Source organism: Ceratotherium simum, chromosome 38, assembly GCF_057802395.1.
Source record: "Ceratotherium simum simum isolate JZ-2026a chromosome 38, ASM5780239v1, whole genome shotgun sequence".
NCBI lineage: Eukaryota > Metazoa > Chordata > Mammalia > Perissodactyla > Rhinocerotidae > Ceratotherium > Ceratotherium simum.
Window position 1 is genome coordinate 2,009,469 of NC_141937.1, and position 26,181 is coordinate 2,035,649.

Consider the following 26,181-nt stretch of genomic DNA (forward strand, 5'->3'; position numbering starts at 1 on the left):
GGTCCCTCCAAACTTCACAAGCATACGCGCAGCCTTCTGAAAGATTGCCACCTTCCAATACATGTTGAGCTACTTGTGGAGAGTGGGCACAGTGAGGGCCGAGTCCTTGAGCAAAAGGAGAGCTCCAGGGGGCCAGCACGGTGGCACAAGCGGTTAGGTGCGCACGCTCCATTGTGGCGGCCCAGGGTGCACCGGTTCTGGGCCCGGGCGAGCACCTACGCACTGCTTATCAAGCTATGCTGTGGCAGTGTCCCATGTAAAGTGGAGGAAGATGGGCACGGATGTTAGCCCAGGGCCAGTCTTCCTCAGCAAAAAAAAAAGAGGATTGGCAGATGTTAGCCCAGGGCTGATCTTCCTCACAAAAAACAAAAGGAGAGCTCCAGGTCAGGGGCAGATTCCCGTGGGGCTTGGAAATCTAGAAGCATGGCCTAGAGCAGCACTTCCAATAGCAACACAACATGTTATCATTTCAACATGTAACCAGGATTGAGAAAATCGTGAGATATTTCACATTATCTGCATACTACGTCTTCAAAATCTGATGCGTATTTTATACTTATGCTACATTTCACTCTAGACTAGTTCCATTTCAAGTGATCAGTAGCAACATGCAGCTAGTAGCTACCATAGTGGACGGTGCCGATTTAGAGATCATCCACTGCAGCTGGCTGGGTGGCTGTGGTGATTTTAAAACACATCCACAGATGTTTTGCTGCTCCTCCGTCCACTTGAGCATGGGCTAGACTTACCAACTTGTTTCTAGCAAACAGAATAAAGGGGAAATGGCAGTGTGTGTCTTTGGAGGCTCCATCATAAAAGGCCCTGGGACTTCCTCCTCGCTCCTTTCGCGGACCCTCTTGCTGGGGGAAGTCAGCTGTCATGTTGTGAGGACACTGAAACCACCTGTGGAGAGGCCCACACAGTGCAGCACTGAGGTCTCGGCTAAGAGCTGCGTGAGGGCGCTGTCTTGGAAACGCATCTCCAGCCCCATCAAGCCTTGAGATGATCACAGAGCCCCCTTCCCACTGCCCTTGCTTCCCCAGTACTTTGTTCTTTAAATTGTGAGAAACAATTCATAGGACAGTATAATGCTATTTACCTCTCTATCTCCATCCCCCTGCAAAAACATCCTACAAATGAGAAGTAAAACATTTTTTATCAAAGGAATGGTGAAAATATCATGATTTTGACATTTGCAAGCTGGTGAAGACATAACTCTCTTATGCTTTTTCAGATTATCCTAATACATATATACTTAAAATATGAATTCTTTATGCTATGTAGTGAGAGTGTGTAAGAATAAAATAGAAAATAGAGATTCTCCAGCAATGAGGAAACAGCTTAGACCTGGATGGAGAGCTGGAGGGATGTGTTACAGCCCCTGGGCACAACCCACACCCACCCACTCAGAATCTCCTCCAGAGGACGAGCACACCTCTGCTTAAGTTGCCCTGATGAAGGGCTCCCAAATTTATATAAGGGTCAAATAGAACTTTTATAAAATCCCAGCTGTCAGGAATGATTTCAGTACATCCCAGTGCACTCGCTCACTCTGCTTCACAACAAACTCCTACAGCCTGTTTGTTAGGAATCCATACGAAGGAGTAATGTTTCTCCTGGTAACGTGTCCACCAGTAGTGGACACAGGGAACTTTGTCCCCAAAGGCTTCAAGTTGTTTTGATGTGGCTTTAAAAATGAAAGGGAAACTTTCTTCCAGGAGGCCTGAGAGGTGGGACCATGTAGGGTCTGCAGTCAGCCCCACACCCCTTCCTCCTCCATCCTCCATCCTCCATTCCTCCTTCCTGGTTCTTCCCTCCTGTAGAGACCCCCAACCTGAGGAATGGGTGGCCTTCCTCCCAGGTTTGCTGTTCGTACCTCCTTCCATCTTCTGCCCAGTGGAGGAGCATGGATGCCATGCCTTTCACCTCCCTTTGTCTGGTGTGGAACCTGCCGCCTACGGAGCAGCCATTGGGCAAGACCTCTGACACCCCTGTCCTCAAATGCCCCCATCACCTCTTTCTGTAACTCCTCTTTCAAGTCTCCAAAATACTCTCTTCTAACTTCAGGGTTCACTCTTGGTGCTGTACCTTCTGTGGGTTTGGACAAATGGATAACGACATGTGTCCACCATTACAGCATCATACAGAGTATTTCACTGCCCTAAAATCCTCTGTGCTCCACCTGTTCATCCCTCCCCCGGAACCCCTGGCAACCACTGATCTTTTTACTGTCTCCACAGTTTTGCCTTTTCTAGAATGTCATGTAGTTGGAATCATACAGTTTGCAGTCTTTGCAGATTGGCTTTCTTCACCTAGTAATATGCATTTAAGTTTCCTCCGTGTTTTTTCATGGCTTGACAGCTCATTTCTTTCAATTGCTGAATGACAGTCCATTGTGTGGGTGTGCCACAGTTTATTTCTCCATTCACCCACTGAAGGACGTCTTGGTTGCTTCCACCTTTTGGCAATTGTGAATAAAGCTGCTGTAAACATCCGTGTGCAGGTTTGTATGTGGACACAGGCTTTCAGCTCCTTTCGGTAAATACCAAGGAGCATAATATGGTGAGAGTATGTTTGATTTTTATAAGAAGCCATCAACTGTCTTCCAAAGTGGCTGCACCGTTTTGTATTCCTACTAGCAATAAATGAGAGTTCCTGTTGCTCCCTTTAAGAGAAAAAACAAAAAAAATTTTCTTGACAACTGTTCCCTTGAAGAGGAAAAATCACTTGGCAAGGCCATGGGGCCAACCACAGGACAAAACACGCCTGGTGCCAAATCTTACTGAAAAGCCCTTACTGATGTGGAACCAGCAGGTGTTTTGTGGGAAGTTATTCAGGGAATCTCTAGAAACTGACTGATCAAAAGTGAGATTTGGGGCCAGGGTGGAGCTGGAGCTTCATGCTTTGAGGCAAGGCTGCAGAGTGATCCTAGAGCTCTACCCTAGTTCTGTAGCCGAAAACCGGAAGATAGAGAAATCAACCAGCAATTTACCTTGTTTCCTGGAACTAAAGTGTTCACTCTTCAACAACGTTATTGTTTTCATTCTTTGTTAATTCTTACCACACAAATAATAACAGTTCATTAAAAAAAAAAAAGACAACAAGCAAAAAAACCCCTGAAATCTTACTACTTTTGATATATTTTAATGTATTTCCACTGAAACCTTTTTCTCTGTAAATATATATATTTTAAAATGATTTCCCTGCCCTCCTCCTCCTCTTCTGCAGACATGGAAATTTTATATCTTCTTCTGGGGAAAGAGAATCATTAAACTCTGAACTAAAAGGTTAAGAATCATTTGCCATGTTGGCATATAAATGTCACATAGAAATTACCTGGCACTGAAGAACCAGGTATGTTAAAGCAGCCACGTGTCAGGGCGGCATCAACCTCTATGATTTCAGCACCTTCTAGTAAAATGAAGATTGATGAAGCTGTGCATTTATAATGTTAGACCAAGTCCAATCACTGTTGCCCGGTTATTGTGACACTGAAAAGGTCACAAATAAAATTTTAATTTACCTTCTTTAAGTCTGTAAAATAATTATTGCTTTGTGTAAATATTGTTCATGTACATTAACCTCAATACGTGGCATTTTATGCCATCTTTTACAAAATAACTTCACACGTTACTCTTGCAGAGAGGGCGTCTTGTGACTATTCCGAGAACAAAGAGATGTGAGAGGAAGGGAGGAAACGGTGAGCTATTTGACTAGGAGAAGCCATCACAGACAACTGCAAACACATGCCAGTGCATCACTTGGAGTCCCTTCAGTCCCTGCTGAGGACAGGACGAGGGAAATAACCAGATGGAGGCCTCCCGGAAATGGATGCGAGGTGTAACAGGGTGGACTGAGATGGCAAGTCAGGGATTCTGACGATGTGGCTGGGGAAATACGGAAATGGCAACGCCTTCCTACCAGCTTATAAACCAACACGCACAAAACCCAGAACACACGCAGGGCGGATACAACGCACACTCTCCACACAGCTCTACACCTTGGCCCAACACCCTCCAGAGGCTTCTGGAAGGCGCTGGTCTGTGACATCTGTCGTCAGCACCAAGCCCTTGACCATCCATTCTGTCCTTCTTGTGCAAGCTCATGGGTGGCCTGGGCCACCTTCCTTCACGTGCTCTGTTCCTGCTGGAGCTAAAAAGGAGGAGTCACTTAGGACACACAGGAGCTGCTCTCTGTAAGGCCAAGTGCCCCGCAGTGCGCATGTGTTACGTTGTTGGTTTGCACTGTTGCCTATTATTTCGTTGAGTAGAAGAAAGTGGAGAGGCTAAATCTTACACAGTCCTGACTGTGCCAGGACTTGCTGAGTGATTTACACAAATACTGACTCAATGACGCCTCAGAGACCCCTATAAGTGAGTACTATTATTAACCTCATTTTCCAGGGAGAGAAACAAAGGCAGAGAGCAGTTATGTAACCTAAGATCGCAGAGCAAGAAAGCGGCAGAGCCAGAGTTTGGACCCCCAAAGTCAGCCTCCAGAATCCACGTGCACAATAGTGCCTCTGTCAATTTTTATTTTGGACTGATCACAATGGATATGACTGTTTTGAGAGGTATAAAGTTAAATGGATGTAACAGTATAATTTATAATGGTTTGGTAATAAATTCACTTATTCAACGAGTTCCTGCCTGCCAACTAACGAGGCTCGCTCACTGAGCGTCGAGTACCACAGTGAACAGCGAATGCGAGGCAGCAGGATCTTCTCCAGGCGTGGGAGCAGGGAAAAGTCTGTTTCCTGCTTGTTTAGCTGTGCCGCCTTACTGGGGTTTTCATCCTCTCCAACCCTCAGTGTCGTCCTCTGTAAAATGGAAAGACTGGCTCCTGCCTTGCAGAATTCTATATAACACTGCACATTTAGTATTGGCATTATTAGAAAATAGCTTGCCCTCAACTAGGAGCTCTCAGGGTTCATGGGGGAAATGCATAAAAATCACACGGTAAGGGAATCTATGATAGAATTCAGCTTTGACTTGAGTATTGAAAGAGTCGCGAGGAAGACTCCACTAATGGAGCTGGGGAAAGCTTGACCCCAGCTGTGGCATTTGAGCCTGGCCCTGATGCATGAACTTATTCACTGAACCACCAACTGTACGGTGCCAGCAATGCTCCTAGCTGTTCAGGTCTCAGCAGTAAACAAAACAGACAAAAATCTCTGTCCTGGTGGAGCTTACACTGTAATCGGGGGTGTCAGTCAAAATCAAAGAGGAAACCGGGTAATGTACTAGAAGACACGTGCTAGGAAGAAAAGCAAAGCTGGGAGGAGACAGCGTGGGGGCAGGCGGGGATAAGAAGCAGACATTTGAGGGCCGGCCCCGTGGCTTGGTGGTTAAGTGAGCGCGCTCCGCTGCTGGCGACCCGAGTTCGGATCCCGGGCTCCCACCGGCACGCTGCTTCTCCGGCCATGCTGAGGCCGCGTCCCACATACAGCAACTAGAAGGATGTGCAGCTATGACACACAACTATCTACTGGGGCTTTGGGGGAAAAAATAAATAAATAAAATCTTTAAAAAAAAAAAAAAAAGAAGCAGACATTTGAGAAAGGATCGTCAGAGGCGGCCTCACTGAGAAAGAATGCAGGGATGCTCAGCTCAGGGGAGCCCAGAGAGCGTTAGCCAGGAACCTGCCCGGATCTGCACAGCCTGGGAGGTGGGTCGAGACCCAAACCTGACTGTGCCATTTCTCAGCCCCCAGCGGGCCTGGGGCGTCTGCACTGGCTGCTCCATGGTTGGGGATGTTCTTCCCTCGCTCCTAAAGGTTTCTTGCGAATGTCACCACATCAGAGATCTTCCCTGGTCGCCCCCAGAGGTGGTGACCGGGTAAATCGCCGGAAGTCAGTGAAGTTTAAGGACTTCGGAACTGCTCACTCCCAGCCGGTCCCAAGGCTCTGGATCTCCTTTTGTCTTGGTGGACACATCCCACCCTTCCTGAGGACAGCCCTTCCTCGGGCCCCCTGCTGTTGCATAAGCTCGTGCCCCACAGCTCTTGAACCCGCGCCCATCACTCCAGGTAACAGCCGGGCTCCCCACTCCTCCCGCCAGGCGTCCTGCTCAGTGAGTTCGTGGTCCTCCCGCAGGCCAGAAGCTCGCGGCAGACCTGCCCTCTGAGCTGCACCGCTGTCCACCCGGCGCTTCCAATGATCGTGGAGCTGGGGGGCGGGAGGAGGGGGCGGACGTTTCCGGCCGGCTGTCCCGGCCGCGGAGGAACGCAGAATCCCGGCGAGTGGGGTTCAGTTCGCGCCCCAAACGGGGGTCCCTCGGCGCGGGGAGCTTCGGGCCACGTGCGCTCGCCTCTCCGAGTCCGAGGTGCCAGCGGAGGGCCCCAGCCGGGGTGACCCCGGGACCGTGCTACTCCCAGACAGTGCGACCTCGGGACGCTGACCCCCGGCGTGGCTAATCCTGCACGCAGCAAGCCGGGCAGGCCGCGCCCCTCCCATCAGTCTTGCGAGGAGAGGGGGAGGGGTGGAGGGGAGGAGAGGGGGCGGGGAGAGGGGAGGGGGCGAGAGGGGAGGGCGGCGCAGGCCAATCCAGAACTCGGCCCCCCCACCCCACCCCGGGATCGCGCTCAACCGCCGCCTCGCCGCGCGGATCCACCGAGACCGAAGCACAGCGGCGGCTGCGTTCACGCTGCCGCCCTAGGACCCAGACCTGGACCCGGGCCCCGACCCCGACCCCGACCCCGACCCGAACCGGGACCCGGACCCCAACGCGGAACCTGACCCAGACCCCGACCCGGACCCCAACGCGGAAGCTGACCCAGACCCCGACCCGGACCCCAACCCAGATCCTGACCCCGACCCAGACCCCAACCCCGAACCGGACCCGGACCTGGACCCGGAGCTGGACCCGGAGCTGGACCCAGAACCGGACCCTGAGCCTAATCCCTACCCAGTCCCCGATCCCGACCCAGACCCGGAAATGTGAGCCCGGCTGGGACCCCGACTGCGACCCCCGCAGGTGAGCCGTCCGTCTCCGCGGGCGGGGGCGCTCCGCCCTCGAGCTGCCTGCAGACGGGGGTCCCGGGGGACGCGGACACCCGGCCCACGGCTGCCACCCTCGCCGCCGTCGCCTTTCGGGGTTTGCGCCCCTAGATCCTGGAGCTGGAAGTTCGGGACCCTCCCCCGGGACGCTGTCGCCCCCTCGGTGGCTTTTGACTTAGATGCCGGGTCGGGGGTCCCTGCTCCGCGCCGAGCTGTCCCGGGCGCGCCCCTGCCGGGCTCTCGGGAGCAGCCCGGCCCCTCCCCTCCCCTGTCCCCTCCCCTCTCCCGTGCCCCCTCTGTTTCTCACACCCCCCTCCCCCGCCCGGGCTCCCGAGCTCCCGGGGCAGGTGCAGACTGCTTTATTCCCTCCCCGCCGCACCCTCGATCCAGGTGTGGCCGGAAATTGGGATTTTCTGAGCGTGTTTCCAGAGGGCTCGACTGTGAAAGTTGCCTAAGACGGCCCTGGATCTTCTGAGGTTCCGAAGAGCGTCCTGTTTCCCGCACGCGCGGCTGGTTGTGTCACCAGATGCGCTGAGAGCGAAGCTCCCAGGAGAGGCAGCTGCCACCTCGGGGTGGCCAATCTCAGGACTGGACCTGCCAGGTCGGCAAGTTCGGGTTGTGTGGGTGGTTTGTGTGGGGGTGTAGCGGGAAGTATTGACACAAGGCGACAAAGTGACATTCTAGAGTTTAACGACAAAGTTGAGAATATTTCCTTTGTTCAGTAAGGTGTGGGTCCAAAGCTCCTCTTTTCTTCCTTCCCTGGAAGTGAGGCTGGAGCCGAAATGAGGGAGAAGGTAGTTGGAGAGCTAGGGAGGGTCTGCGAGGGTTGGGATCAGAGGTGAGTGTGGGGTCAGAGGGCATCCTGTGGGGTCAGTGGGTGAGTGCATGCATGTTTCCACCTGAGAGGGCTTTTCAGGGAGGCTGTGGGCAGGGAGCAGAGGGGAGCTGCTAGCTGGGTGGCCCTGAAACAGGCCCATCCGCTTTTCTGTGGGGCCACGCCCCCCCCACAACAATTAAGTATTAACAAAAAGCTGACCGGGAGACAAAAATGAACAGGGTCCCACTCCCACCCACCAAATTCCAGCAGGGGGAGGGAGGAGCAGATCCACTTGTCCTTCTGGCAGAGGTAGGCAGGCAGAAGGAAGCCGGGGAGAGGGCCCAGCCCCGTTCCTGTGGGTGTTCTTCACGTTTGACAAAAGGAGGCTCTTGTAAGTCACCCCCCACTTAACATAGTTGTGTCTGGTCTGCTCCTCTTGGGCTTTACAAGGATTTTCTGGCGACCAGGGTCTTGGTGACAGCAGGGCCCAAGAGGCCTCGGCCACCTGCAGACCTGGGTTTGGTTAAGAGAAGTGGAGGCCCCCTGGGGCTCAGGAGGGCATTTTTGTGGCGCCCCCTTCCCGGGCTCTGGGCACTGAGAGGCCAGTGGGCATGTGCGAGGTCCGCGGTCAGGACAGGTGCCCAGAGGCGGGGCTCCGGGTCGGGGGCGGCTGTGTCGGTGCGCACAGGGCCTGGTGCGGCAGCGGAGGGAAGAGCGGCCTTTCCGGAGACAGCGACTGTCGCCAGGTGCTGATTCTCCGAGATTCTGGCCCGGCACCTGCCAAACCCCTTCAGTGAACCAGAGACAAACTTAAACCGCAGGAAATCCTAGGCCCCCAAACTCCAAGGAAGATGAGAACCCCAGGACTTCTTTGTGCCTCTCAGCAGGACGTGGCAGGGCGGGTGGCCTGCTGGCCAGGTCAAGGGCAGAGCCGGCTCACCTGTCACCCTCACCCAGCCCCAGGTGAGCCAGAACTGGTCAACTGGTCTGCCCGCATTGACTGTCCTCAGCCCTGCGCTCCACCCTCCTCCTGACAGGGACCTGGAGAGGGTCTGCATTTCATTTCTTCTAGAAGCACAAGACTTCTGAGGAGCTTTTCTCAGGCCACTCTGGCTGAGTCGCGCTGTTCGTGCAGCGGGTTAAACCCTGTGGATGAGGTGCAGGAAATGAGGGACGTGCCAGCACGGCTCTGGGATTTAATCCCCCAAGAGGTCTATGGAGAGGTCTTCCTACGAGTGGGTGGGGCTTAGAAACCCAGGAAACCTTCGGGGGAGGGGGCGCAGGGAGGGGTTTTCACAACTCAGAGGTTGCTTGATGCTGCACAAGTGGTTTCTTTGTTGGAGGCGTGGAGGAGCTATTTCTTTACATCCACAGGGTGTCACGTTTGTTTTGAAGTCTCCTATTCTTAGGACAGCGGTGTCCCACGCTGCAAGAACTTTCCTACCCAGAATCGCTTCCTTCGATTTTGTTTGAAGTGTCGTCCTTAAGATGCACACTAGCCCTCTGTACCCAGCAGGAATTTTGCCTGCTGTTTGTAATGTGGCTGGAATTTGAAGGGCGGCTCAGGTCTCCACTCTGTGAGGGCAGGACCACAGGCCTGGGACGTCCTCAGGTGGCACCTGTTGTCCCAGTGCAGTTGTCGCTCACAGAGGTGTCATGGTCACTCAGTCTTAGCTCTTTTCCCATCCTATTGAACATGCGATGTGACCCTAGGGTGGGGGTGGGGCGTGGGGGGCATCAGGGTGACCTGGGAGTCTGCCAGGGGCCCCTCCCAGCCCTTCCACTGCACGGCTACCTGCTACCCTCGGCTCCGCCCCTGCGCAGCCTTTGCCTTCCAGTGTTGGCGCTGGGAGGCCCTGGTGGGAGGCTGGTGTGAGCTGGCCAGGCCGAGATGGTACTAATTGTTCCCTGAGGCAGCTCCCTGAGCAAGCGCCAGTGACTGTCAAGATGATAACACAGATGTTTGACATGATGATGATGATGACAAAACAGATGGTGTGCCGGGCACTGGAGAAAGCCCTCTAGGGCTCTCAGCCCTTGAATTCTCACACTACCCCTGGGCTCTCAGTGTTCTGCTGATGGTGGAGGGCCAGGACCCAGCATCTCTCAGGCTTCTCCTCCAGGAGCCCTTCGGGGGACACCCAGGGATGGCAACCAGCAGCCCCTCATGGAAGGGGTCTGGGTGGAGGCTGGCTCCCGGGACATCACCCACACTCGTGACTACCATGTCAGGTTAGGCTGCAGTGACCACAAGGTGGTCATCATCCGGGATACTTCAGTCAACGATTTAATGGAGGAGGAAGGGGCAGATGTTTACAGAGTGCCCGTGGACACCCAGGGCACCAGATCCCATGAGTCTGAGATCTGTAGTTCGGGCCAGCAGGCTGGAGACCCAGGGTGGAGTTGATCCTGCAGTTGGAGTCCAAAGGCCAACTGGAGAAGAACTGCTTCCTCCTCAGGAGCCCTCAGTCTTTTTCTCTTAAGTCCTTCAACTGATTGGATGTGGCCCACCCACGTTATGGAAGCTCATCTGCTTTAGTCAAAGTCGAGTCATTTAAATGTTAACCTCATCTAAAAATGCCCTCACAGCAACATCTAGACTGGTGTTTGACCAAACTCTGGGCACCGTGGCCTGGCCATGTGGACACATAAACTAACGGTCCTCGGGAGCGAGGGTCTGTGCAGGGGCGATGCCATGCTTGGTTCTCATGGGTGAGCACATCCCTGTTATCCCGCTTCGGGTGCTAGGGGGCACTGGGGTCCCAGCTAATGTTTGTGGCTGTGACCCTTAGTGAAGAAAGGTTTACACTGTGCCCCAGCAACGTTCATAAAGTAGAAACAGCAATTTCACGGAGCAACATTCACCAAGACTCCATCCACGCTTCGCTGTTTGTGGTTTTGAAACCTCTGGAGTTCCCCAAGTGAAATTTGAAACTGTATCCTGTACACAGAGCACAAGGAGAGACCGAAGAAAGGCAGACCACCCCAGACGGGTAGGTGGCAGGTGTAATAAGCTAGGAAACTTACATACAAGCCTGTCTTGGGCACTGCAAGACGAGTAGGTCTCCACACCCGCCTGCCAGAATCTTAAGAGTTTACTTAGAGGACTTAGCGGGGTTCAGTCACGTGTGCCGTCCGGATGCTCTCAACAGCACATGCTCCTAGTGTGGGGACGATGGGCAGAGCATACGTTGCAAGGGCAGAGAAGGAGTGAGCAGCCTCCAGTTGCCTGGGTGCAGCTTGTAGGTCAGCCGGCCGTCACATCCTCCCAGTGACCTCCTCCAGAACCATTGGAGGTCTGAAGCTGAGTCACCTGGGCAGCCCTCAGGCCCAGGCCCATCAGATCTGATCAGGGCACAATACCAAGTGAGGGTAAGCTGGTGGCCTCCCATTTCCTACATAGGTCCACACATGTGTATGTGTGTTCTGGATCATGCTGTAAACTGATCCACTGCGGGCCATGATCACACAAGTTGGAACAGCCACTGGAGTGTAGCCAGGCGCTCGGGAGCTCAGCAGGCAGGGCTGGGACTTGCCGGGACACTGGGGGTTTACTGACCACCCCCTCATAACCTTGCAGGGTCATAGTAGGGATTAGGAAGTCTGGTCCCTGTGGGACATGCAAAATAAATGTAACTGAGACCCCAGGGCGTCCCACCTGCGTGAGAGGCCTCCACTCTGGGGAAGTTTCCCTCAACCCCCCACCCGGGGGCATGGGCAGCACGAAGCTGCTCTCTGAGTCATCCTCCATGGGGGCTTCCGTGTCCCGGGGCGAGCACTTGATTTGGCTTTTGAACCAGCAAGTGAAGCTCAGAAGTCCTGGCATCTGCCCTCCCCGGGCAGAGGGTGTTGTTGGGCAGCACACACTCTCTCAGCAGAATCGGGGTCCCCACAAGAGCAGTGCCGCCCCATTGCTGCACCGTCTCCAGAGGAAGGGAAACACATTTGAAAAGGTTTTATTCCGAGGCTTCACAGGTCTGGCAGGTGTTACTCCATGAAGTCGAGGAGCCTTGAAGGCAACAGCCATCCACCTACCCCTCCCTGGGTCCGGCCCAGGGCACCGCCCCTCCCCCAAGCTCCACATGGCTGGCCTGCCGCATGCCGCCTGGGCGCCTCCTCAGGGCACATCAGGCCCCATCTGCGGTGGGACGGGTAAGATGACCCGTCATCTTACCTCGAAGTGGCACACACTCTTCCCCCGACCCTCTCCCCAGGGGCCGGCCCCCACAGTTAGGTCAGCCTGCAGCCCCCTCCTGACTTGGGCATCGGTCCCTCTCCCCAGTGTTGGCTCCACCCTCAGAGGTCTGGCCAGGTGACCAGCTAGTGAACCGGACAAACCAGTCCCCGACAAGAGGTGCTCCGGTCCCACTGCCCGCACTCGGCCTCCCTTCTGTCCCTCCACCTCCGGCCTGGGTGACCCATGCTGCCACCTCCCCCGGAGGCCAGGGTCCCTTTGTTCCCATGCACCTGTCTGAGTTGATCTCTCTCTCGGCTTTCTGAGAGAGTGTGCTGTCGAGATTCTTCCTTTGCGTTCTAGAAAGAGAGGGTGTTTGTTTCTCTGTGCTGGGCCTGAGACTGGACTCTCAGGTGGGCGTTTGTGCTCCCTCAGGACTGGAGGCTCCTTGAGAAATACCCAGTGTCTGGAGAAACCAGATCTGCGCCCTGGGAAACAGGATCTGCTGTCGATTTGAGATAGCTGGTCCCTACACCTGCCCACCCCCCAACCATGACCGGCTGTGTTGTGGCTTAGAAAGGCGAAAGTTCATGAATAGTGGTGTGTGTGTTTAAAAATTCAACCTGATACTCTTGGTTTGAAGTTCATATACATTTGAAATTGTTCTTGGTTCTTTGCCATCGACAACAACTTGGATCAATGGTCTCTTTCAAGATGCTGGAAATGCAGAGGGCTGTGTCGGGGCTGTTTTCCTCATTTGCCGAAGGAGACCTGGCACAGAGCACAGCTTCTCCGTTTACACAGCGAGGGTTTGTATGCACAGCACCGGGCCTGGGCTGCTCCCAGTGGCGCAGGGGCTCGATTTTGTAAGGCTCACTGAGGGAAGCCCGCACACTCTCAGCAGAGGGAGGACGATGAGGAGATCCTGGTTGGTCTCAGAGCCCGGAGACTCGTGGCGTGGGTGCCCCCGTTTATTACCAGCCTGCCTGTGCCAGGTGGCTGAGGTGACTAGGTGTGTCCAGGCTCACAGGGAAGGAGGTGGAAGTGGGTTCGGGTTGGGCCAGCCTGACCCAGAGGCTCAGCATTCCCTCCGCACCATGCTTTCTAAATTGTGGGCTCCCGACGTCTAGAAAGCCCGGTTTAGGTTTCTATTTCACTCACTCAGTGAGCAGTTAGCAGGTCAACTCTGTGGTGGTCCCAGTGCCCAGCGGGTGTCAGTCATACAGGAGGATTGTGCTGCCTCCGCAGGAGATGTCCCTCCGGGATCCGCGAGCAGGGAAGGGACTGACGTGGGCAGCACTTCTGCCCTGTGCCTGGTTCTGCCAGGTGTGTCAGCGCTTTGTCTCATGGTGGCCGAAACGCCACGTTTTCTGGCTGCTCAGTGCCCCTTTGATAGCTCTGACCCCTGGTTTGTAGACATAATGTTAAGTCCAGAACGGCCAGTCACTGCCCCCGCCCATTAGACTAGTCTGTGGTCAGTTCTTTCTGGAATTGCGGGAGCCGCCTCATTTGCTGTTGTGGGGTTCGGAGGTCTCTGTCCGCTTGCGTGCCTCGTGAACGTCTGCACCCAGGAAGTCTCTGGTCCAGAGCTTGCCAAGGCCCCTGAGAGTGTAGGGCCTGCCCTGGGCGCGTGGGCTGGGAGTCCCCAGCCTTACTAGAGACGGGCACCACAGTGTTGTGGGGCAGGGGAGAAGCAGTGCTGGCTGGGTATTTGGGTTCTATGCTCATTGATTGGTTCTGTTCTTGGGCAATTCTCTTATCCTCTTTGGGCCTTGGTTTCCTCCAACCGTAAAATGAAGTAATATGAGCCTTTTTGTCATAATGGATTGTGTATGTGAAAGCATTTGGAAAAGTTCAAAGCATAAATACAAAAGATAGAAATGAAATATAAAATTTATTATATTTGAATAAAATATAAAATTACAAATATAGGGTGTTAGCCAGGCTCCCCGGAGGTTACCCCTTGGCTGAGAAGAGGGCAGGAGGATGTAACAGGCCCAGGTCGGGTATGCCGAGCAGGCAGGGGTTTCAAGGGCCGCCAGCTTGGAGAAGTTAACTAACTCACCCAAGGTCACCTCTAGTGAGCAGTTGGTGGGAACACAGGTCACCTACAGAGTGCGGGCATCTCTTGTGAATGCCCCACACTGAACACCAAGTGCTGAGGGTCGCTGTTTAAAATCACACCACCACATGACATGATGAAACAGAAAACCTCATTTCATTTCACCCTCCAGCAAAAGGAATTTATCTCTTGGGGTCCACCTGCATCAGAACTCAGCTTCCTAAAGGAAGGAGCAGAACGCTCTGGATCATTCTGAAGAGCAGCTCTCTAATTATGAAGGTCCATATTATGTTTATTCCACTGTAAACAAATGCACAGTTGGCAGAGTCTCCAAAGACTTTTTTGGCCTCTAAATCCCATGGTTTGCTTGCTGCAAAGATCTAAGAACCTCATTGGAGGTTCTGTAAAGAGACTGTGAGTTTGTCTTGGTTTACATTTCTAGGATACTGCTATGACTTTGAGCAAGTGAAAACCTTGGGGTTGGTCCAGGAAATCTGAGCCACCTTGTAAAGTTAAACAAATATATAAACTTGGAAGGATCCTCATCGTGGTCTACAGTGACATTTCCCTTTGGGGTTGGCCATGGCCAAGTGTGATACCGAACAGGCGGGTTCACTGCAGTTGATGGTGCTTCTCTTCAGACTATAGGTGGTGGGCGGGGGCACGTGTGATGACCATAACCTTGAGTTCTGAAGGGTGGGAGCATGTGTGATGGCCACAACCCTGAGTTCTGAAGGGTGGGAGCATGTGTAATAACCATGACCTTGAGCTCTGAAGGGTGGGAGCGTGTGTGATGGCCACGACCTTGATCTCTGAAGGGTGGGAGCATGTGTGATGGCCACGACCCTGAGCTCTGAAGGGTGGGAGCATGTGTGGCGGCCACGGCCTTGAGTTCTAAAGTCTGGGAGTATACATGATGACCATGACCTTGAGTTCTGAAGAGGAATATGACCTTGAGTTCTCACAGCTCTGGGTCATAGGAACCATTTTCTGTGACTGGACACTGTGTGCTCTGTACGAGTCAAGGCTGCTTTTGTCCATCTCATCCTTGGCCAGGTCTGCCTCACGGGACAGCTGCATGGAGGTCATGGTGGCCTTCTAATTGCATCAGATATCCATCCATTCAGTAGGTCTTTCTTGGGAACTCAATACGGCCAAAGCATTTGTCAAAGCCATGGGGACGCACCTGTGCCAGGACGGACAAGCTGTACTGTGGAGCAGCTGCTCACAGTGAGCGAGACAGGTAACGAGGAAGAAATAAGAAAGATCATCTCGGCTCCGTCCAGGCTCAGGAGGAAACACATGGGAGCTGAGACAAGAGTGAAAGATCACCGCGCTAAGATGTACTGAGAGCAGCCTCGGCCAAGGCCAGGAAGTGCGAGGTGCAGAGGCGAGATGGGCTGGGCTGGATAAGAAGCCGCAGGGGAGCCGGCACAGGACCGATGGTGGAGACCGGGGACTCGCTGCTCAGGCCGCCCACTCCAGACACAATTTCTTCGTAACAGCACACTTGCTCCGGAGTGAGGGAGGCTGGGGGTAGGACTGGGCCTGTGGAGGGTCAGGGGACTGCGGACAAAGGCCTCTCGACTCTGATTAACTTTTGCATTGCAGTGGGTAGATGTAGGGCCCCTCCCTCAGACGGGCACCGCAATTCCTTCAAGTTCTGTGGGTGCCTGCTGGGTCCTCGTGTCGCTCTGCGGCAATGGTTCTCAAGGCGCAGTTCCTGGACCAGGGGCATCAGCAGCACCAGGGAACTTGCTTGAAATGCAGATTCTTGGGCCCACTCATAGCTTCCTGGGCCTGCTCCAGAGTGTCCAGGCTGCAGTAAGCCCTCCAGGTGACGTAAATGCCTGTGAGCTGGAGAACATGCTCCAGGGGGCAGGGGGACATGGAAGAGGTGGGATTGAGGACCACAGGTGCTGAGGACCCCCAAGAAAGGCAGGGTGAGGAGAGGACTCGTGGGGAAGCTGAGGTAGACTGGAGTCCTCCCAGGACGAGGGAGGCTGTGGATGGGAAGAAGAGAGTGGAGAGGACATTCCAGGTGGAAAAGGGCCCGAGCCGCATTCCCGCGGTGCAGCAGGAAGTTTGTGGGAGAGGATTCAGAGCAGGGCCTGGGCTTCCAGCCTGGCTGTGAGGGGTCTGGGAGCACTGGGTGGGACGGGCCACACGCCCCAGATCTGTCCAGCCCCGCGGTTCTGAAGAGTGGTGTGTCGAGAGGAGTTTGGGTTGACAGTAACGTTTTTGTTACCAAGAAGTTGTGTTGATAACTAGGAAGGTTTGGGGTGTCTTTTGTCTTTCCCACCAAGTCCTTGAAGAGTTAGCAGCACACGTTCATGATGCTAACACATTGTAGTTCGCAGGGCATCTTTTCCCATGGAGCCCAAGGCAGTGCAGGCGTGGACCCAGGGCCTGGCACGCCTGGGAGACACTGCGGCTCCTTCGGAGCTCGCGGGAGTCGGCTCAGGCCAGGCAGGTCCGGGCTTCTTGATGACCCAGGTCCTGAGAAACAGGCCAGAAGTGAAATTGGTAGAGAAGCCTCAGGCGGAACCAGGAGACGTGGACTCCAGGGTCAGCTCTGTGAGCCTCAGTTTGCACATATGTAAAATGGAAATAACAGTCCCCTAAGAGGATGGCTGAGGATCAAACTGGCAAACATTCGAGGCATGACGTGGGTGTTTGCTAACTCAGCCCAGATTTCTGAGTACAAACAGTGGGCCGAAAACTGCTCCCGGCAGTGGGGATACAGCTCTGAGTAAAGCAGCAGCGAGTGGAGATTCCCTCCAGGGAGAGATAGACGATAGACAAGTAAATTACACTCAGCTCTGTGGAGAACAGTGAGAACCCCAGAGTCAGGACGGGCCTCCCCAGTGATGAGACTTGGGAGCTCATTTCTGAAAGCAGTGAGAGCTCAAGCCAGGCACCAGGTGCCAGGCCGATGTGCTGAATAGAGCCTCTGTGCAGAATAACAGCACATGCAAAGGTCCAGGGACAGGAAGGCGGGGAGGCCAGAGAGCAAACAGGGCCAGCCCTTGGAGTGCTTGAAGGCCGTGGTAACTGTCAGGACTCCAGCTTCTCCTCTGCGGGAGGAGGAGCCATTTGCAGACTTGGAGCAGGAGTGCAGTTATCTGCCCTCTGTTTAGCAAGATTTCAGGGGCTGAGGTGTTGAGAACGGGGGGCAAGGCTGGAGGAGGAGATTGTGGGAGCCCGTCGCAATGGTCCAGGCTGAGAGAGGTGTGGACCGGGTGGTGGAGGTGGGGAACGTGGTCAGAGAGGTGCTGGGTGTTTTGAAGGTAAAACTATCAGAATTTGCTACTGTCTGGACTTGGGGCGGAAGAGAAAAAGAAACGAGGTGACCGCCAGGTTTTCTGTCCTGGGCAGGTGGAGGAGGGAGTGTCATCGCTGGGGGCTGTTTCTGTTTCCTAGTGACGGGAGCAACACCCGGCAGCTCAGCTGTGGGGCTCAGCAGATGTCTCCCGAGTAAACGGACGAGTGGATCCTGCCGGTGGTGCTGGAGTGAGCTGGGGAGGGCTCACTCGGCCAGCGCTGCGTGCTCCGTGGCTTTTCATCTTTGCTGAGGTCTTCACACTCGTTTTAGTGGCGGAGTCCTGCTTCCAAATGGAACCTGAGCAGCACTTCCATCTAAAGCAGAGCTGCCGTGGCCACGTCTACGTTTGATTCTCCCCTCCCAGCAAGGTGCCCTCGGGGACTTCTGGGGGACCCAAGGGCAGGTGGGGGATCTGCCCTGGTGCAGGCAGTAAGGGGTACCATGTATGTAGAGGATTTAAAAGCAACAATAAAAGGCATTAAAAGCCAGGCTGCTTTTAACTATCACCATAGCAACTGTAAACCGTGTTGATGATAAAACACCAGACCCTTAGGGACCCAACCACCCCCCACCTCCCTCCTCCGCTTCACAGGGGAGGAGCCACACATGTCCCCAGGCTGAAAGAGCCTGTCCCAGCCGCATTCCTGAGGCCAGTCCCTGGACAGGAGGAGGAGGACAGGGCCCCCCAAGGAGGGGAACTGCTCTGTCAGCACCAAGGGCAGTTCCTCTAGAAGTCACCGTGGGGGGCTGTCGGTAACCAAGTCCCAGGTGCTGTGACACACGTGAGGCAACGATTACAATCCCCCTCTAACAACCAAGGAAAGGAAGATGCAGAGACCCAGGGACTCCCCGCCCAGGTCACCCAGCTGCCGGGTGGTGAATCCGAGTTTGAACTCGCAGATGAGACGCAGCCCCCGGCACATGGCCTCCACACCTGGGCCAACCTTTTGCCAAATTTCGTTTTACTTTCCAGAGTTCTTTCTCCTGAGCCACACCTCCAGTGTCCCTGTGGGTCAGACTGGAGAGACCACTTGGTTCCCAGCGAGGGCATTTGCAGTCAGGGCCTACTGAGAAGAGAGCTGGCAGGCAGGCCCCCGAGGGGGGAAATGAGTAACCCGGCAGACAGACAGGCAAATAAATCACCTCACCTTTGTTTGGATAGCTTACATATTTGGGAGTGTTCACCTCCACTAAACAGAATGGAAGGCAGGTGCTCCTGTGGCTGAGGTGTGGAGTAGGGGGTGAAGGTGGGAAGGAGCTCAAGTTCAGAAGGTCTGTCTGTCTGTCTGCACAGCCCTCCCACTGGCCTGGCCTGCAGGCACAGGGTGCAGAGTTCTCCCGAGCCTCTGCCCTTTGCCCTCTGCTGGGTACGGGTTGGGGCAAACTGCAGCCAGCACCCTGTTCACAGCTAACTTCTTACTCCTGGGCGTTTGTGGGGGGGACACCTTCAAACCCTAATAGTCGTGGTGGCCAGGTTGGCGTCTGTGCGTGGGAGTACCTGGCACAGAGGAGACGTGCAGCGAGAGAATTCTGAGAATCTGCTGAAGGGGAAACGGGAGCTCAGAGCCGCCATAGAGGGCTGGGAGGACCTGGCCGCTGTCCCTGCTGTAATTAACTGACTCACTCCTTTTCTTCCAGCTCCCTCCTCTAGTCCTGCTGTTTCTTTCCAAGCAGTAACAAACCTGGTCCAGACTTTTGGAGGTGAACACAATGCAGTCTGTACAGAGACTGATATATGATAATGTACACCTGAAATTTACACAATGTTATAAGCCAATATGACTTCAATAAAGTAATTTTAAAAAACAAGTAAATAAGAAGAGGAAACGAACTAAAGAAAAAACACCCAGTCACCCCTGGGGAGCAAGTAGGATTGACACACGGCGATCCTGGGGTCCTCTGCTGCCCGAATTACGGGAGCTGCTGATGGAGGGTGATGGCTCAGGCAGCAGCACCCGTGTCCCCAGCTGGAACAGGAAAGGGCTCGGGGCTCCCCCACCTCGCAGAAAAGGGAGGAGATGTCTCCCTCTCCTGGCCCCGGAACCACGGATTCCCCTGTCTGCCAGCCCTGTCCTGTGGTGTCCACCCCTGCAGCTCAGGGCCTGGGTCCTGCTGACGCCAGACGCCGTGACCTCAGTGCCAGGGACGGGCCCCCTGCCTTGTCCACGTCCCACACGGCAGGCACTTGAGTGTTCCATGCCACGGCAGGTTCTTCCAGACCCAGTCTCGTGCCTGAGGGCCGCTGTCGCTCCAGCTGGTTACTCAGGTGCTGTGCCTGTTCTGGTTAATTCATTTATTTTATCTTTTGTTAAATAGATTGGCTAGTTTTTCTGATTTCAGAACACTGGTTCACTATGGTTCATTTCTCTGAGACAGAAACCGTTCTGTTAGAATTCACACAGAAGGCACACGTCATCGAGCTAGACTTTACATCATAACACTCACGTTTGCCCCAATTTTTTGTTTTGTGTCACCCCTTTCCTGAAAGAAGCGTGAACACAATGTGTTCTGTGTGTGGTCTCAGGTGGCATCAAGACCCGGGGGAGCAAGCCGACACGTAGGCCCAGACAAGGGCCCCCACACAATGGAGTGGGGGTTCCCAGTGTGTCTGCCGGGCAGGGAGCAGCCGTGAGCAGGGCCTGTCTCGGGGAGATTTCCAGTTACTGCATGTGGGCTCGGTTCTACAGTGTCGCCCAGAGAGGGACGCTTGCGCACAGCCGTGGGGGGCAGTGGTCTCTGCTGTGCCCTGTGAGGTCCCTCCGCAGGGGCCGGAGGGCCTCGGTGCTCCGTGGCTGCGATGTTCACAGCCCTCATCCTGCTGCAGCCACGTAACATGGCGCATCTGGCTCCTGCGGGTCCCTAGGCCCCTTCCCTTCCTCATCTGTCGCCATCGTGTCCCTGGACCTTGGCCAGACAGTATCACCCAGAGGCGCCCCTTGAGTGTGCCGTGCGAGGCCTGCAGGTGGCTGAGTGTGAGCCCAGGAGCCCCCTTCCACCTGCAGGGATGGGGGGCTGCGCTTGCTGTCCAATAAATGAGGAACATGTGAAATGACGGTGCTTCGGGCCCTTCTGTCCAAGGCCCGGTGCTCCCTGCCCCGCGTCACTGCGGAACCTGAGCCACAGGGCAGGTAAAGGAAACGCAGCTCGTGGGGGACAGATGAGGGGCGTGGGCTGTGCTCGTCCTCCAGGCCTGCTGTCAGGAGTCATGTTTTAATTGAGGTCAAGAGGCCTGAGTGGGCAGCAAGCAAGACTCCCGCTGCCTGGTCAGCAGTGGCTCTCCCGGCTGCCCCCTCCTCCCTCTGGGCCAGCTTGTCCCGGCTCCAAATGCAAACAGGCCCTGGATGCCCTCAGGGTGATGGCGAGAGTGTCCGTTGTTGCCACGCTGCGCCGGCGTGGGGTCCCCCGCTCCCGCTGCCCTGCCGAGTCCCATCCTGCGACGTGGTGCACCTGGGCAGCAGTCCGACCCCTGCGCTTCTCCACGCGCTGGCCTCGGTCATCCTGGAATTTGGGGATCGTGCTGGAGTTGTTCATGATCAGGAGCACTTTTCACATGATTCTAGAAGGGTCTCTGCAGGTTTGGGTCTTAGAACTGCTGTGACCAGGGGCCCTGGACAAGCCGCTTCGCTCCTCTGTGCCTCAGGTTCCCTACTTATGGAGCGAGCATGCATGATGTGAAAAAGTGAGAATAAAGGAAGGGCTTTATAAGGGGCTGTGACCTTGGCCGCAGGGCAGGAAGGGCCGGGTGGGCAGTGCAGGGCTCTCGCCACTAGACACAAAGCGGGTCAGGTGCGTGAGGCGCCAGGGGAAGGGGGCAAAGTGCACGCTGGGCAGTGGGGGGGCAGGTAGAGGGGAGGGCATAGCTGGACCCCATCACAGCCACTAAGCAGCTTGACCTTTGAACTCAGATTCCTTATCCCTAAAATTGTCATTATGACCCTAAGCAGCCACCTCAGGAAAGGGCTCGCCTGGCCCCAGGCGTGTGGAAAAGCATAAACACGTGTTACTAATGGTGCAGGGGAGGACTTCAAGGAGAGAGTGTCCTCTGTCATCAAGGCTACGTGCTTACACACGCACATACAGGAATGTGCACACTTACTCGTTTGCAGACATATCCATCCATGCACACAGACACAGTCACACACACAATGCACTCACATACACTCACACATACCTGCTGGGAAGGGACACCGCTCTGGCAAAAGGTTGCATCTCATGCCGTCTATTGAGTGACTTTTGTGTTTTCTACTATTTTATAACTTGTTATGTATTTTAATAGCTTTATTGAGGCATGATTTACATACTGTAAAATACGCTCGTTTTAAGTGAACAAGTTAATGCATTTTACTAAATTTACGAGTTGTGCAACCACATCTATCTAATTGTAGAATGTTTGCATCACCCTGAAAGAAAACCTCTAGCCTGTGTGCAGCCACAAACCTACTTTCTGTGTCTGTGGGTGTTCTCTTTTCTGGACGTTTCGTGGAATCATATAAGACGTGTCCTTCAGGTTGGCTTCTCCAGGGGAACATGAGATTTTTGATATTCGTCCTCGTACTGGTACTTTATTCCTTTTTATCACTGAATGGTTTTCCTGCATTTTTTTGGTGAATCATGTACTTTATGAACTTATGTTTCAGAAGCTATTTCCAGAACATTCTTAGCAGGCCCATCTCATGATAGAAGAGGAAGACCAACTCTCCAGAAGAAAGAGAACTGGGCAGAGAAGAAATCTCAGGGCTCAGCCTGTGAGGAGGCCCGGGCAGGGGCTCTCAGGACTGTTCAGGGTTCAGGGCAGCCACCTCCTTCTTCCCTCATGGTATCCCCCTGCTCCTCCGCAAGCCCTGAGATCACAAACTCTAGTAGATTTTAGCACATCAGCAGCTTTCAACTTGGTCAGTTCAGAAAACAATAAGTGTTCAGAAGTCATGTTTATCTGGGGGCCTTGCCACATTTCTGTTCTCTCAAAGGAGAAAGCTCTGACCTTCTTGAGAAGCCAAATAACTGTGGTCCTTGACTGATGGAAGGTGCGGTGACGGGAAGCAGCCCTGGACTGACAGAACATGACGGTGGAGCCTCTGCAGCCTTCCCAGGAAATGACCTCGCTCCCCATGACACAGTGCGGTCACTTCACTGGCCCTGGGACTGACACCAAATTGTGGATCCTTGGGAGACGTCTGGAGGGAAGGCAGGATCTGGGGCAGGAGACCCCCTATGGTTCAGAGCATCTCTTAGTTGCTCTTACCAATAAGAACGCAGGGGTCTCTTCATTTTTTTTTCTTCTCACTAAGGTGTTTGGAGCTCTTCTGCTAACCGTCACCTAAAACATGCCAGCCCCCACACAAGCAAGTGGGGCACCATCACCCCACCGGACAGAGGAGAAAACCGAGGCCAAATGCATCAGGCCTGTGGGTCATTACTGCCCAGGGGAGGCTAACATTGGTCCCGGCTCTCTGTCCTTGGGCGAACATTCTACTTCTGTGTCCCTCCCTCCCCAGCCTCGGAGGCTCCCTCCGACTGTCACTCTGCCCTCTTCCTGCTAGCTGCTGTGTGCTTTGCAGAGGCGCGGTGCTGCCTCCCGTCCTCCGTGTGCTCAGACACTCGAGGAAAGGAGCATTTGTCACCGTCCTGTACTGTAACAGCATCGCCGGTGACCTTCAGTCAGCGGGTCGCAGGCCGTTGGAGCCAGCGAATTGAGCAACTAGGAGCACACGTGCCAGGATATCCTGAGATCCAGCGTCTGTTCTCCGGGGCTATTCTGCCTTTTTAAGAATTGTTAGGGTGCTGGCTAAAGGGATGCACGTATGTCCCGTGATGAATTTCCTGGGACCTGCCCTGCTGCCCCTTGGGGAGCCTCTTGTGTTTGTCAAATAAAAGCCTCTCAGGCTCGCTCCAAATGGGGGACATCTCGGGACCCTCCCTGGACTCACCTGGTAACAGGAACACCCAGCGTGCTGGCCAGGCCTGAGGGAGACGGAACGTCCTCAAAGGGGGTCACTCGCAAGGTTAAGTGGCCTCCTCTGGGCCCCCACCCCTTTGATGCCGGGCCTGGAGCCGCTGTTCTTCCCAGCGGGTCAGAGTCCCCAGGCATCAGCCCACCCCCGCTGGGAGAGGATGGCCGCCGGGGCTGTGCTCCCCGAGCGACCCGCCTTCACCTGCAGCAGGTATCACCCTCTGTGGGGCAGGGAGGAGGCGACCCGAGGCCAGGAGCCATAACAGAATTGTCATCAGTTTCCGCTACTAGAGGGAATCAGAGCGAGTTTGTTTTGGGACTGGTGTTTCTACCTCAACGATTCATTTCCATGAGCAGACGTGAGCAGGATGGTGCAGCAGGGGGCCCAGGTGTACACCCCAGTACTCCAGGTGCCCTTCTGGGTGCTGTGGGTCCTGCGCCCATTCCCCCACATCTTCTCCGGGAACCTCAGCGGAGGCCCTGGTTCTGGCGCCTGCGTCTGGACTTTTGCGCAGCCCTTTCTCTGGTTCCCTGGGAAGGAGGAGGAGGGCCACCCAGCCAAGGCTGTGGGGGACTGCGAGGTGGTCCACGGGGGTCGGGTCAGTTGGAGGCAGAGAGGGCGGATGCTGGCCTGACATTGTTTATTTGCATTCCAACCAACCTCCACACGTCCCAGCTATTTATAACCCTGGACCTTGTCCTGGCACGGCCGCTGGCTGGATTCCTGGCCCCGCTCGTCTTTCGGGCATTTTCCCAGCCAGGAGCTCAGCAAGGCGCCCGGTCCCCAGGAATCCTGCAGCTGGGTGAGTGTGGGCGTGCCGTGTGCCCCACCAGTGGCCAGACGGGGATAGGACCCGACAGGTGGTAACACATGTTCCCTGTCCCTCCCAGGGCACGCTGGCTGTCGGTGGCTCAGCCCCTCCCTGGCCCTGCCCTGACGAGTTCTCTCCTACAGGAGGCGATGGAGGGGGTCCGGTCCTGAGACCCTGCGTGCAGCTGGCGGGAGCGGCCCTGGGACAGCAAGATGACCACGGAACACAGGGATGTCCTGGTGCTGCTGCCCACGCGGGAGCAGCTGCGGCTGGTTGTGGGGGTGAGCATGGAGGAGAGCGTGGAGGAGAGCAGGGGCCGGGGTGACCATGAGGTAACCAGAGGGTGAGCAGGGGGTGACAGTGGGAGAAGTGGGATGATGGAGCCATGTATCCAGGGGTGACCATGGGGACATTGGGGTCCGTGTGGGGACCATGTGGGGGCCGTGCATGGCCAGTGTGCTCACTGCCCTTCCCTCTTTAACAGGATCCTGTTATTTGACGCCACACTGACCGCCCCACAGTTAGAGAAAACTGACTCTGGCTCTGGCCACCTTCACACAGTGTTGGTTTCCCTCTCGCTCTCCAGCCCATGGCTGTGGCTGGGCGCTGAGCACTTGCCCAGTCCACCAGTGTCCAGTGTCCTGGGGCTGAGCCCTGCCTGGTCCCACAGTGTCAGTGTCCTGGGGCTGAGCCCTGCCTGGTCCCACAGTGTCAGTGTCCTGGGGCTGAGCCCTGCCTGGTCCCACAGTGTCTGGCATCCTCCTGGGTTAGTTTTGTTCCAAGCCTCTTCCCACGACCTGGGTGGGAAGGTCTGAATGTGGTTGTGTCCCTGGCCTGGCACAAACGCTAAAGTGCGCTTGGAGAGTCAGATTCAGACTTGGGAGATGGGAGTCCAGGCCGGTTCCACTCCGTCCTCGGATGACCATGAGGCTTCCCACCTGGGAGACGAGAGCCACAGGTCTGTTCTCCTAGGAAGGTGACACCGTTAGGAAGTAAGAAATTGCATTTGTGCACCACTCTCCACCCCCAAATGCCAAAGCTTCCCGCCGGTCCACGCAGGCGCACAGCTCATGTAGCACTGGGCGAGTGTGTGTACACGTCCCCTCGGCCCTTTTCTTTATCCCTCACTGTCCACTCTGGGCGTCGAGAGTGTCCGAGTTCTCCCTGAGCTCCTGATGCCCCGACGGCACCTGCATCTTCAGGGATGTAACTGTTGTCTGACATCCTCCTCCAGCGCTGTCCCGAGGCAGGAGGCCACCGGCCTCCTCTCCCTTCCTGCTCCGCCGTCCCCGCCCTCCCACCCTACACTCACTGGTGATGCCCGTGTGGCCCCTGCCGCCTCTGCAGGTGCAGAAGAGAGCAGGGACCTAAACACCTGCCCAGGGGGAGGATTCCCGGGGCTCCTGGCCTCCCTCTGGGGGGCAGCCACTCCGTGCTGCGCAGCCAGCAGCTGGGGTTCCCTGTGACAGTGTTGGGGAGATGCCCTGTTGGCCTCTACCCATCACATCACTTAGGCTGTTCTTTTATAAGGGATGCTAATTACATAACTCATGATTCATCAATTCACTCAACACACCCTTACTGAGCACTTGTCCGTGATCCCTCATTGATGGTGCAGCAGGAGGCCACTGAACTCTGAACCTTAGTGCTGATGTCTGTGAGCCTGAGGCCACCAGCCCCCATAGCACCTTTGTTTAAAGCACAGACCAAGCATCAAACTGTAGCATTCTTTGGAGGCTGACACCCGAGCCCCGGTGTCAGGATCAAAGCTCTCTTGACAGAACGGTGTGGCTCTTCTGCAAACTCCCACCAGATAATCCAGCTGTTGAAAAATCTGAGATAGCGACCTAAGACATTGCTATGAGTCCTCCTCATCATAGCCTCTGATGACCCCATGTCTGCGAGGACCACACAGCCCCAGAGACATGGCTAATCCCACGTGCACAGTCGTGACCTCCTCACCACACTCGCCTTCTTACGGTCCTCCCCATATCCCGGTCACCCCAGGGACAGAGCAGTTCCCAAGCAGTCACTTTCAGGGCAA

At 55.1% G+C, this 26,181-nt stretch overlaps 2 protein-coding genes across 3 annotated transcripts in view; both read left to right on the forward strand.

Moving 5' to 3' along the window:
- Positions 1–608: 608 nt before the first annotated feature.
- On the forward strand, positions 609–7,458 carry LOC147912226 (uncharacterized). The gene is made up of 4 exons (XM_087424952.1): positions 609–681; positions 6,095–6,240; positions 6,657–6,974; positions 7,388–7,458. Exons 1-3 carry the CDS (start codon positions 609–611, stop codon positions 6,939–6,941), a joined length of 504 nt encoding a protein of 167 aa, XP_087281078.1. The 3' UTR covers positions 6,942–6,974; positions 7,388–7,458.
- FRMD1 (FERM domain containing 1) overlaps positions 6,906–26,181 on the forward strand; it is a 39,213-nt gene continuing 19,937 nt past the window's right edge. The window contains exons 1-2 of one of the 2 annotated variants that reach the window (XM_087425009.1): positions 6,906–7,598; positions 24,281–24,418. In XM_087425009.1, coding sequence (XP_087281135.1) covers positions 24,350–24,418 — 69 coding nt within the window. In that variant the 5' untranslated portion in view covers positions 6,906–7,598; positions 24,281–24,349. The remainder of the gene's footprint in view (positions 7,599–24,280; positions 24,419–26,181) is intronic. The other variant, XM_087425008.1, reaches the window with a different exon arrangement.

Coding starts and splice junctions, on each gene's coding strand:
- LOC147912226 (XM_087424952.1), top strand. CDS start 609: ATGCAGCTAGTAGCTACCATAGTGGACGGTGCCGATTTAGAGATCATC. Junction 682..6,094: donor CAGCTGGCTGGGTGGCTGTG/GTGATTTTAAAA, acceptor GTCCTCCCGCAG/GCCAGAAGCTCGCGGCAGAC. Junction 6,241..6,656: donor GGAACGCAGAATCCCGGCGA/GTGGGGTTCAGT, acceptor CTGCCGCCCTAG/GACCCAGACCTGGACCCGGG.